The sequence below is a fragment of the Aethalodelphis obliquidens genome, unplaced genomic scaffold (genome assembly GCF_003676395.1).
Source record: "Aethalodelphis obliquidens isolate GAN/ISIS:26980383/991018 unplaced genomic scaffold, ASM367639v1 scaffold5, whole genome shotgun sequence".
NCBI classification, from domain to species: Eukaryota; Metazoa; Chordata; class Mammalia; order Artiodactyla; family Delphinidae; genus Aethalodelphis; species Aethalodelphis obliquidens.
In genome coordinates this window covers 73,639,239-73,652,051 of record NW_020837949.1, presented here as the reverse complement: position 1 = coordinate 73,652,051, position 12,813 = coordinate 73,639,239, and the positions used below count along the sequence as shown (strand labels likewise).

Genomic DNA, 12,813 nt, shown 5'->3' with positions numbered 1-12,813 from the left:
TAACTATAACCACACTGAGAAAAAAGTCTGGACTGAAGTTTATCAGGCTCTGGAAATTTCAGATTATCAAAAAAAAAATATATATATATATACACATAAATACAGAGAGAGAGACCAATTTTCTTACACCTAAATTGTGTTATTGAAGGTCCAAGTTAAAGCTAAGAGAATATTATTTCACTGACAAAACTTCTAGGTCTTCATAATAGAGTCAGAACCTTAATAACAAGGATTTCACTTTAGTGACATTCAAGATTCTACACTGTATCTTTAACACATCAGACACAGCTACAATTATATTTATGTTAGAGCTGCAGTTTGTCAAGTGCATTATTAGATTGTTCTAAATGCATGTCTGGGTAAATTTTGGTTTATTAAACAATTATAAGTTGTCACTCACTATAAATGGATTTAGTTGGTGAGTTGTATAATAAATACTAATCAGTTAGAGACTTTTTACAAAATAGAAGTTAGTCACCCTTAAATAGGCCTATTTCCACTTAAAACTGACAGGAATAATCTAGTGATGAAAAGGGAGACAAGACACCTTTGAGGCAGAGAGTGGGTATCAAAGAAGAAGGGTGTTGGGGAAGTTCTGAATTACACCTTTGTGAAGAGAAAAAAAAAAAAGAGAAGGAAATCCACTGAAAGAAGCCTAGTCAATGTTGATTTCTTGCGTGAAGAGGCACAGAGAGCTGTGGGAATGCCACAATCTCCCCCGAGCCCCACACAGGCTCAGAGACATAAGTGCTGCATCTGAACTTTTACACATTTATAGAAAGTGTGTGATGCCCCCTTGGAAATGGCTTCGCTGCCCCTGGGAGAATGTCCTGGACAGCCAGTGTCTGGGGGGATGGCAGCATTTGGAACATCACATAGAGTTCACCAAGGGTGTGCCCAGTCTGCCACTGCCGGTATGCGGATGATCTTATGGGTCCACTAATGAACTCTTTTCTTTCTAATGGTTATATATATTTTGAATGTATAGGGAAAGACAGAACCAGCACAGTAAACCCATGATTTCATAGATGCTATGACTTGGGGTAAGGCTGAGTTAAAAAAAAAAAATAGAGTGGATTTAAAATAGTTTTTTAAAAATATTAAGTAAATAAGGATACAAGCAATATGCAGTTAAGGCAAACATACTAAAGGTGTTTTGCAAAGTACTGAAGGTAGAAAAACATTCAACTAATAAAGGAGCTAATGAAGGAACAACTAATAAAGGAGGAACTTACTCTCAGATTTGTGACAATGCATTTTTGGAATCTATAAATCAGGAATTGGGTAACATGTATCTAAATCCACCAAACAAATAGTCTGAACATCTGGATCACGTCAAGGTTGCTTTGGTCTTAGAATGCAGGAGGCTTGGAATGGAAACTCAGAAACATCACCAAGAATATTCCCATAGATTACACGTGATTATGAGGCCAAGAAATAGAAGCTGATGATCAAACTCACATGTAGCACAAAATGTATGTTAAAAATTCAATAATACTTACTTTCCTCTTTTAATTGTGTTCCTGCCAAGCAATGGATCAAGGACTGGATCTATCGTTTCCTCAAGGTTTTCAAGTAAGATGACATCTCCAAAGGCCAAAGCGGTTTCAATGTCATTCAAAAACCTTAAAGTTCAGTCAGAATCAAGAAAAAATGTAAACGAGCACAGGGAAAGTGTCCAAAATTATTTATACTCAACTGTATTTCATTTAATGTAAATACTTTAGATGGAACAAACTAACTTAGAGAAAACTAAATATTTTGTAAAGTAGTGTTTTCTTCAACTAGAATACATGGAAATTAAAGATTAGATTTTCAGGTAAATTTCAGTTATATTTTTCCAAGTGAAATTCAGTAGTGTGAACTAATGAGTCCATGTAAAAATTACTTACTTTTGATAGTAATCAAGGTTGAAATAAACGTAACCTACCCAAACATTATAAATTTAAATTTACTCAATAGGTCCTCTTTTGATAAAAAAAAAATTAAAATTGTATTAAATGCCTTGTGGCTTTATCAAATTTTTATTTTTTAAACATTTAGATTCAGTCATGTAAAGTGGTGAACTATCTTTTTATTTCATTCCCACTCTCCAAAAATAGTCTCTTCCATTCAAAAATAATTTCCTCCAAGTATTCAGATAAGCAAAGAGACCATTTATCTGCACGACTGCAGACATTCCTTATTCCATTTTACATGTCAAAAGATGATGGAGGGGTGAAGTATCAGTATGACTAAAATTATTTATTCCGCATTAACTGAAGACCAACTACATACCAGAGAGCTTTCTACTTATCAGAAAACACTATCATGCGGACCGAGAGACAGAAAATCTCAGAGTAGATTCAGTTCTCAAAAGTGACATGTAAAGCTTGACTGAAAAATTATCTACAGGCACTCTGTTGGGAATTGAGCCATGTTAAATACCCACTGTAGGCGAAGTACATATTCAGGAATATAACTGGAACCATCGTTAAACCTATAGGTGCAGCTGACAATTCTTGGGTTACCATATGCCAAAGTCCTAAACAAGGATTATAATATATTGTATTACCATTCTTGGCCTTAGGAAATTTTTCCTCTCACATTCAGTGTTTGTTCTAACCTTCCAACTAATTTCTTCTTCAGGTAAGTGGATGCCACCCAACGTAAATGCCCTTGCAACAGAGATACTTTATGGGAAACGGGAGCAGGCAGATAAACAAGTCGTACCAAGCTATCACATTTCAAAGTGGCAGCGAGGTCTAAGAAATGCCAGGACTTGGTAAAAGTCAGACCCATTTCCGGCAGCTCAACAAAAAGTCAACCCTTCAGGTTTCACATACCCTTTCCGGCCCACATGTGTGATTTTCAGGTCAGTTCCGTACTTGTTCTTGATCCACTTAATTCCCTGCTGCTGGGGATCTATCAGCAGGGGCCAGCGCTCGCAGTGTGTTAGGATAGCAGCGTTCTCCGTGGACATTCTGTCACTGGGCAGTCCTTCATTATTCCAGGTGGCAACTGTGGCATCATCCGTCAACAAGGCAATCATGCCCAGGCCTTCAGTTATTGGGATGGAGACCTTTAAAATCAGAGTTGAAGGCAATAAACTGTCAGCGTGGCAGAGCACAACAGACGAGAAAACGACAGACCAAAGCCCAAAGAACACATACAAATTCTCCTGACTCTCAAAAGCCAAATAAAACTCTCATCATGAAATACAATTCGACCCGATAAGCCCCCTGTTCACCTCTTGGAATTCTGTCCACTGCAGCATCCAACATCTGATTTGTTCCTGCATCTATTTGGCTTCAAGCAAAAGGGACTTTGCCCTCTATACACACCTATAGCAGCCCCAACAAGGTGAGAGTGAATTTAGACTCCAGCAAGGATGGCAGGACAACAGAAATGTATAATATTTGCCCAGTGGAGTAATCATCCCACATAAGCAATGCTACATTGCACTCTCTTGCTTCCAGCATTTCATCTTTCTTCTACAGATCAACACTACAGAGAGATGACTTCTCTCTCTGGGGTGGGTTCATGGAATCTATTCAGTCCGCTGGAACTCCGGCAGCTTGTGGTGGTACCCAGCAACTTCAACTACAGCCTCTCCTCTGAGAGGGAACTGTCTACAGTGTGACTGTGAAGAGAAGCATTACAAAGTGGGGAGTTGTTGGGGGAGGGATAAATTAGGAGTACGGGATTGACAGATGCAAGCTATGTTACATAAAATAGATAAGGAACAAGGATTTACTGTATAACCCAGAAAACAATATTCAATACCTTGTAATAACCTATAATGGAAAATCACCTGAAAAAATATAAATATATAACTGAATCACTTTGCTGTATACCTGAAACTAACAAATATTATAAATCAACTATACTTCAATAAAAAATTGTTTTACAAAAGAAAAAACCAAACTTGCCTCCTTTAAAAGAGAGAAAGAAGAAACCTATTTTTTTTTTGAAACCTGTTTTAAAGATAAGCATCAGTTCTTTACAAAAGTGGACTGATTTTACAAAAAATAAATAAGATTCTAGAAAGGAATTTATTAAGGAATTTATTCGATCAGTCATCAACGACCAAACGTTTATTGAGCACCTCCTACATATGTGTGGAGACACCACTATCAGCAAGATGAATAAGGAACTAGTCCCCTGGCTGGGTAGGGGGGTTAACATGGAAACATGCCTCCATAAGGGAGGGCAGTAAGAGCCCGACCTGGATGAAGTAGGCAGGGGAGGCTGTAGCAGCAGTAGGAGTTTGATTTCTTGGTTGCCCACAAAGCTTCAGCAAACAGAATGCTGGAAGAATTCCCACAATAAAGCTGGGATGCAACGTGAGGTTAGTATAGGAAAAGTTAGCATAATATGTCTACTGTTCCTACTGACAATGGTATCTTATAAATAAAGCAAACTCTACCTCCTAGTGATAGGAGCAAGCAGCCTTGATATCTGACTCCACAAGCAAATCGCTCTCTTACAGAATAAGCATCCTCTTATTAGCAAGAACTCCATGGCTTTAATTTCTTAACTTCTACTTAATACAAAGAACTTGAAACAACTAGAGGCTTAAAATAACTTTAATTTCTGATGCTATAACGAGTAAGCGTGTAGATCTTGCGTCTGAATTCAACAATTTGAATTGTTTGAGCACCTACTGTGTACAGAGTACAGTTCAGGGGATCAAAGAGAAGTCCCCCTTTGTTAATGGCCACTTTAACCTAGTAGGGGAAACAAAGCAGGTAACTCACACTATAGAATATCATAAATACTTTAAAATACGTTGAGACTTAAATTTTTAGAAACAAAGTTTAGGATATTTGCTTTACAGTATGATATTCAAATAGGCAGTTACGTGACACAGAGAAATTTTTCCATCAAAAAATTTTTTGATAGTTGCAATACAGTTATCACTTTCACAGTAATTTTAACCTAGGTTTAGAGTGGGGAAAATAAACCTCAATTCATATGTTATCTTCTTTTTAATCCACTCTTCTTTGCACAATTCCTTGAAGGAGTCTGCAAAAACAGAAACCGAGTGCGAAGAGGGAGTCCAAAGTCAGCCTAGCAATTCAGTGAGAATCCATTTAATTGCTTCATTAAATAGTGCAGCATGTGGTCAGTCAGGATGGAGCTGAACAAAAAGGGAAACAGCCTCTCCTCTTAAGAAGTTTTACTAGAGGGAAAAGAAAAGGTTGGAAGCACATACCCTGAGCCAAGCTAGACTAATCCTAACACCAAACGCCTATTAGGATCCTCTGAGAATTGACCAAGTGGTATATTCCAAAGGATAAAAGGGAACTTCCTGATGAGGTAAGACTCCCAGTTTCTTTTAATATGACGGTAACAAAACAACCAGTATTCGTAAGGTTTTAAGTGCTTACAAAATTTACTCTTATACTTTCACTCTGTTCATTGCCTCACTTAAGTCTTACTGGAGTTCTGCCAAGTAGATGTCTCTCTCACTCTCTTTTTGCTCAGGACACTGAAGCTTAGGAAGGTTAACTCCATGTATAATACTTCCATGTATTTGCTCTGACTATAAACTGCCAGGTCAGATTAATGAGTGGAGCGCAAATGCCTCCTTGAACCTGTCCATGTCTTCATTTGTCTGCCTAGCAGACGATAACTTTGGAAACAATTTTGGGTAACAATTTTATTTGGACCCTCAAGGTCACGTACGCCCACTGTCCCTGTCCTTTTCAGTTACCACCACGCTGCTCTGTTTCTTCCCCATGCCATCCTCCAAACTCATGCCCCCACTGTCACACTTTCTGACAACTGTTCCCACACGTCCTATAGTATCCTAGTCCTATTTGGGCCAAACTCTCTAGCTCCCTCTACCTGCTTGTCTCAGCTAAAACCCAGCTCTTCACTAGGGCAGTGGCTCTCAACCCCAGGCTGTATATTAGAATCACATGAGAGCTTTCAAAGCTGCCAGCATACCCCCCACCCCCAATCTCTAATGATTCAACTTCAATTGGCATCTATATGTTTTCAAAGTTCACTCCTACATGATTTAAATGTGAAACTGGAGTCCAAGAACCAATGCTCTAGGGTCTCACTTCCCTTGAGGGCTTTCTTAAGTAGACAGTTCATTTTCTTAATATTCCCATTACTGAAAAAATGTGTGTGGGTAACAGTGGTCATTCTTCTTACTCCCCTGCACATCATTCCAAGACCACAGCTCTTCCGTCCTTGAGGAAAAATGCCACCTCTGAGGCCCATGGAGTCCAGCTCTACAATCCTCTATGGTATCCTCCTCATATTAAAGCCTTAGCCACTGGTCCTTCTCACTTTCCAAGTTTGGCTATCAATCTGTGACAACCTCAGTGCTCGTGGAGATGATGAATCCACTCTCCAGCCTTGACATCCTTCATGCCAAAGCTCTACATTTCCTTTCCACTCTAGCATTCTGGGGGAGGAGGCAGACGGAGGGGAAAATATCAGAACCCGCTGGGAAGATCACACGACACCCCCATGCCTAGTCTCCCTTGCATACCCCACACCCTCAATGATGTTGGTATATTTTGGAAGGGTATTACACCATCTCCTTCTTTAGATGGAAATGCTATCCCAGACCTTGTAATAATCTGAAACTGTTTCATTATTGAAATCTAAACATCTAATACCCAATTCTTTAACCATGATTATCTATACCTCTCTCATACCTTTAAACATAATATTTACTCTTACCAATAGCATTAAGACATGCAGTCCTTTACCCATCACCTATTTTTCATTGTGGCAAAACATACATATCATAAAATTTGTCATTTTAATGTGTACAGTTCAGTGATATTAAGTACATTCACATGGTTGTGCAATCACCATTACAATCCATCTCCAGAATTTTTTCATCTCCCCAAGCTGAAACCTCATACCTATTAAACAGTAACTCCCGTTACCCCTGCCCCCAGCCCCTGGCAACTACCAGGGTACTTTCTTTTTCTATGAAGCTGACAATTCTAGGTACCTCATATAAGTGGAATCATACAATATTGGTCCTTTTATGACTGGCTTATTTTACTTAACATAACATCTGCAATGTCCATCCAAGTTGTAGCATGCGTTAGAATTTCCTTCCTTTTTTAGACTGAATAATATTCCACTGTGTGTATACGCTGCATTTTCTTTATCCATTCATCTGCTGATGGACACTTGGATTTCTTCTACATTTTGGCTATTGTGAATAATGCTGCTATTAACAAACACACAAGTATCTGTGTGAGTCCTTGCTTTTACTTCCATTGGGTAGTAGATCCCCCAGAGTGGAACTGTTGGATTGTAAGGTAATTCTACATTTAGTTTTTTGAGAAACCCTATCGTATGTTTAACCACTTTTTTTAACATCTTTATTGGAATATAATTGCTTTACAATGTTGTATTAGTTGCTGCTGTATAACAAAGTGAATCAGCTATACATATACATATATCCCCATATCTCCTCCCTCTTGCATCTCCCTTCCACCTTCCCTATCCCACCCCTCTAGGTGGTCACAAAACACCGAGCTGATCTCCCTGTGCTATGCAGCTGCTTCCCACTAGCTATCTATTTTACATTTGGTAGTGTATATATGTCCATGCCACTCTCACTTCGTCCCAGCTTACCCTTCCCCCTCCCCATGTCCTCAAATCCATTCTCTATGTCTGCGTCTTTATTCCTGTCCTGTCCCTAGGTTCATCAGAACCATTTTTTTTTAGATTCCATATGTATGTTAGCATACGGTATTTATTTTTCTCTTTCTGACTTACTTCACTCTGTATGACAGACTCTAGGTCCATCCACTTCACTATAAATAATTCAATTTCATTTCTTTTTATAGCTGAGTAATATTCCATTGTATATACGTGCCACATCTTCTTTACCCATTCATCTGTTGATGGACACTTAGGTTGCTTCCATGTCCTGGCTACTGTAAACAGTGCTGCAACAGACATTGTAACCATTAACTTTTAACTACACTCACATCTCTACCGAACCTCAACAGAGCCTTCTTTTCCTTGATCATTTTTCTGACTGTCACACGACCGTCCCTGTCTTCTTTTCCTTCTGGCTTATCTGCCTATAAATCTTGTACCCTGGCTGAAATAAACATTCTCTGTCTTCTCTTTCTGCTCCAGGACTGTGAGTATTGCTGATGAAAGCTTTATTACTGTGACTACAAATTTATCCTTTCCAAATTCATCTTTGGTTTCCTAAAGCTGCTTGGCAACACTTAACATCTACTCTCCAACTGCTCTCGATGGGTATTTTTGATGTTTTCACCACCCTCCTCACAGCGTTCTTTGAGTTTCAATTTTCTTATCTTTGGCCAGCTGGCACTGCAATTTCCAGCTTCCCTGAGAGAAGAGAGACCAGCAGCTATGACTACATCAGCTTTCTTTCCCTGTATCAGTATCTCTCCCTGTGTCCACCTTTGTCTCCTTCCCTCACTTAAGTTGAAGGAGTCTTGCATCTTCTACCTGAGGGCCATTCCATTTTCCTCTATTCTGATCCCTTCTTCCCAATTTCTGATGGATCAGCCTCTTCCCCCTTTTATCATCAGCAATTCCTTTTCCATTCCTTCTCTGGAAGCATAGAAACGTGCTCTAGTCTCATTCATACTGAAAAAACAAACCCTTCACTTACTTCATGTCTCTAACTAGGCACTTCTGTTCATCTCCTTCTCTTCACAGGCAAATTCCTACAAGAACAATCTGCTTTTTCTGCCTCCTTTCCTCACTTCCTGAATAACTCAGGCTTCTGGCTTGTTACACCTTCGTGGTCACAAAAGACCTTCACATTACCAAGTCTGATGACACTTTTAGTTCTTAGTTCTTTCCTCACTTGTCTCTATGGCTTTGGCATCACTGACCATCCCCATGTTTCTACTCTTATCTCCTATGACAGCATTCTTGCCTGGGGCTTCTCCAGTCTCTGTCTGCGCCTTCTTCAACTTCCTCGACTTCCTGTTTACATGTCAGCACTGACTCAGCTCCCTTTGCTCTAAACCTCTTCCCTAGAAGATCTCACCACACCTATAGTTCCAAGAACTACCTTGTATCAATGACTCCCAGATATGACTCCCATCCAATAACACTCTTGTCCAGCTCTCTACTGGTTATTGACACTTGAATGTTTCAAAGACACCACAATGTTTCTAAAACCAAACTCTTTGTCTTTTCTCTCAAATTGTATTGTATTTTATTTTTTTAAGCCTTATCCATATTTTAATCTTATTTAAATGTGCTTACATACATATGTTTTTAATAATGTAATGTCACCACTTTCTAAAGCCCCCAAATTCCTTTGAAATACTTTTTTTTTAATTTTTAAAAAATTTTATTTTATTCATTTATTTTTGGCTGTGTTGGGTCTTCGTTGCTGCACAAGGGCTTTCTCTAGTTGCGGCGAGCGGGGGATACTCTTCGTGGCAGTGCACGGGCTTCTCATTGTGGTGGCTTCTCTTCTTGAGGAGCACACGGGCTCTAGGCACATGGGCTTCAGTAGCTGTGGCACTCGGGCTCAGTAGTTGTGGCTCACGGGCTCTAGAGCGCAGGCTCAGTAGTTGTGGCACACAGGCTTAGTTGCTCCACGGCATGTGAGATCTTCCCGGACCAGGGCTCGAACCCGTGTCCCCTGCATTGGCAGGCGGATTCTTAACCACTGCACCACCAGGGAAGTCCTCTCAAACTAATTTTAATCTGAGGGAATAGCACCTTCACATATTTACTTTCTCCCCATCAATCCACTGCATTGTTTCATCAACTCTTCTTCCTTGCCCCCTCTGGAATCACTCCCCGGCTTGCCACGTCTACTCTCATCACTTTGTTCAGTTTATTGTCTTCTGGACTGTCATTCTAACAGATAACAATAGTCTCTTCCCCCTCCAAGTCCTGTTCCCTCTGTGGCCAGTGTGAGCTTTCAAATGAATAATCTGATCATGTCATAGACCTGCTTAAAATCCTTCAATGACTCCCCATGCCTCGGATTAAGTTCAAACTTCTTTTCTTAGTTTATTATATGGGGTTATAATATGGCCCCTCACTAATTCTGTAATGTTCATCTGTATTGTCCATTTTATAATTATACATCAGTTCATCTACAGTTTCTAAGTTATTTCACATTCTAACACTTAAATCACTTGGAACTCTTTTTATTTAACATGAAGCCGTGAAGGACAGCCCTAGCTGTATTTCTGCCCAAATGGTTGGTCAGTTGTTCTATCACCATTTATTGAAAAATCCATTACTTCCCCCACTGATACACAATGTATATTTAAGCACACATTTATTTTAAAATATGTATTGGTAGTCTGGTAGTTCCTCAAAAGATTAAACATAGAGTTACCATATGGCTTACAAAATTTCACTCCTAGGTATGTACCAAAGAGAAATGAAACGTCCACACAAAAAATTTGTACATGAATAATTCAAATTTTCATAGCCACATTATTCATAATAATCAAAAAGTAGAAACAAGAAAAATGCCCATCAACTGACGAATGGATAAATGTAATGTGGTATATCCATCTAAGAATATTATTCAGTCATAAAAAGGAGTGAAATACTGACACAGGCTACATCGTGAATGAACCTTAGAAATGTGCTAAGTGAAAGAAGTCAGTCATAAAATACCACATATTTTATGAGTTCATTCATATGAAATGTTCCAAACAGGGAAATCTTTAGAGACATAAAATAGATTAGTGGTTGTATAAGTCCAGTAAGAATGGGGTGACTGGGGGTGATAGCTAATGGGTGTAGGCTTTCTATTCGGAGTGATGAAAATGCTCTACAATTGACTGTGACGACAGTTGCACAGCTCTATGAATACACTAAACACTACTGAATTGTATACTTTAAATGGGTGAATTGTATGGTATACAAATTATATCTCAATGAAAAGGAATACTGAACATCCACAATGCTCCAGGCACCATTCTAGGATGGAACAGTGAACAAACCATGCAAAATACTTGCTTCCATGGATCTTACATCTTCTCTGGGGGAGGGAAAAGATATGAACCATAACAATTTTATAAATGAGATAACATATTAGAAAGTAATGAATGTTATGGTGAAACATATGGAGCAGAATGAGGCATGCTGAGGGATGAAGGTTGTAGTCGCATCTAGGGATATGAAGCTGTTGTTTGAACAAAGACCTGATTGATGGAAGGGAGTGGGACAACGTATGCCCTCAGGGAAGGTACTTCAAGACAGAAGAAGCAGCTAGTGCAAAGGTCCTGAGGCTGCAGCGTATCTGGCATATTCAAGAAAGGTGGCCGGTGTGATTAGAGCAGAGTAGTGAGGAAAGGCATAACAGGTAATAAGACAGAGAGAGATAACAGGGCCAAATCACATAGGGTTTTATAAGCCTCTGGAGGGTTTCTAGCTTTTGCTCTGAGTGCGATGGGGAGTCATTAGAGGGATTTTAGAGGAAAACTCACTTAATCTGACTTGCATTTTTAAAGGGTCACACTGGCTGATATGTTGAGCTCCGATTTTGGAGAGAAGCCACGAATGTAGAAGCAGGGAAACCAGTTAGGAGGTTTTCACACTAACTGAAGAGGAAGATAATGGCTTGGCCCAGGATGGAAGTGGTGAAGGTGGTGAAAAGTGGTCAGATTCTGAATATATTTTAAAGGTGCAGCCTACAGAATTTCCTAGATGGACTGGATGTAGGTGTCAGAAAAAGAGTGACAACAAAATGACTCCAGGGTTTTCAAGCCTGAGCTAACAAAAGGATGGGCCTACCATTAAACAAATCAGGAATACGTAGGTAGAAGAAGTTTTAGGGGGAAGATAAGGATTTCAGCTTGGACGTTCTATATTTGAAACATCTTTCAGACACAGAAGTGAAGATGCCACTGTCTGGGCTGCAGGAGTTAGTGGTATCCAGGTGGCATTTAAAGCCATGAACCTTAGCACAGGGAACTATACTTGATATTTTATAATAAAAGGGAAAAGAATCTGAATTGCTGTGCTGTACACCTGAAATTACCACGATATTGTAAATCAACTATTCTTCAATTTTAAAAAAAAGAATAAAAAAGTACATAAATAAAGCCACGAACCTAGTAAAAAGCAGTTCAAAGACTGAAGTTTGGGTCATTTCAACATTAAGAGATTGGGGAGAAGAGGGAAAAAAAATCAAAAAAGAAGTCTGAGAAAAATTGACCAGTGAGGTATAAGGAAGATGGGGGGAGGGTGATTCCTTAGAATCAAGTGAAGCAAGTATTTATGGGAGGATGGATTGCTCAAGTGCAGCAAATTCAGTTAAGTACATGAGAATGGCGAACAAACGACTCAACTTAGCAACGTGGTAGCAAAATCTGACAAGAGGCCTTTTGGTGGAGCGGTGGGGACAAAAGCCTCTCTGGAGTGACTGAGAAATATGGAGGGAGGATTACAGACAGTGAATGTACATTCCTCTTCTGAAGTGATGACTGTAAATGAGAGCAGAGAAATGAAGGAGTAGCTGGAGGGGCAGGGGGCATCAAAGAGAAATTCACTGGTATATTCTTTTTTAATGCAAGGAATAACTGATATAACTGTAAGTTTGAATGCCGGTGGGAACGATCTAGTAATGAATTAGTTGAGACAGAAAAATTTCTGATGACAAAGAGGGGAAAAGCTGTCTAGAATTGTCCTCAAGGAAGGGAAAGGGGATGGAAAGTAGAATACAACCCGAACGGCTGGCCTTAAATAGAAGTACCATCTTACAGCATCAGGAGGGAAGACAGTATAGGAGTAGAAATGCTGGGAGGTGACAGACGCAGTTGTGGGAGTTTATACATTACCATACATTAAATATATCAAATATCTCTCTACATCCTT

General features: G+C 39.4%; 1 protein-coding gene across 1 annotated transcript in view; it reads right to left on the bottom strand.

Annotated features, from left to right (window-relative positions):
• The window catches only part of DNAH11 (dynein axonemal heavy chain 11), a 320,226-nt gene that overhangs the window by 69,132 nt on the left and 238,281 nt on the right, over nt 1-12,813 (bottom strand). The window contains 2 exon segments of the mRNA XM_027102655.1: nt 1,503-1,625; nt 2,826-3,061. Of these exon segments, the coding sequence (XP_026958456.1) occupies nt 1,503-1,625; nt 2,826-3,061 (359 nt within the window).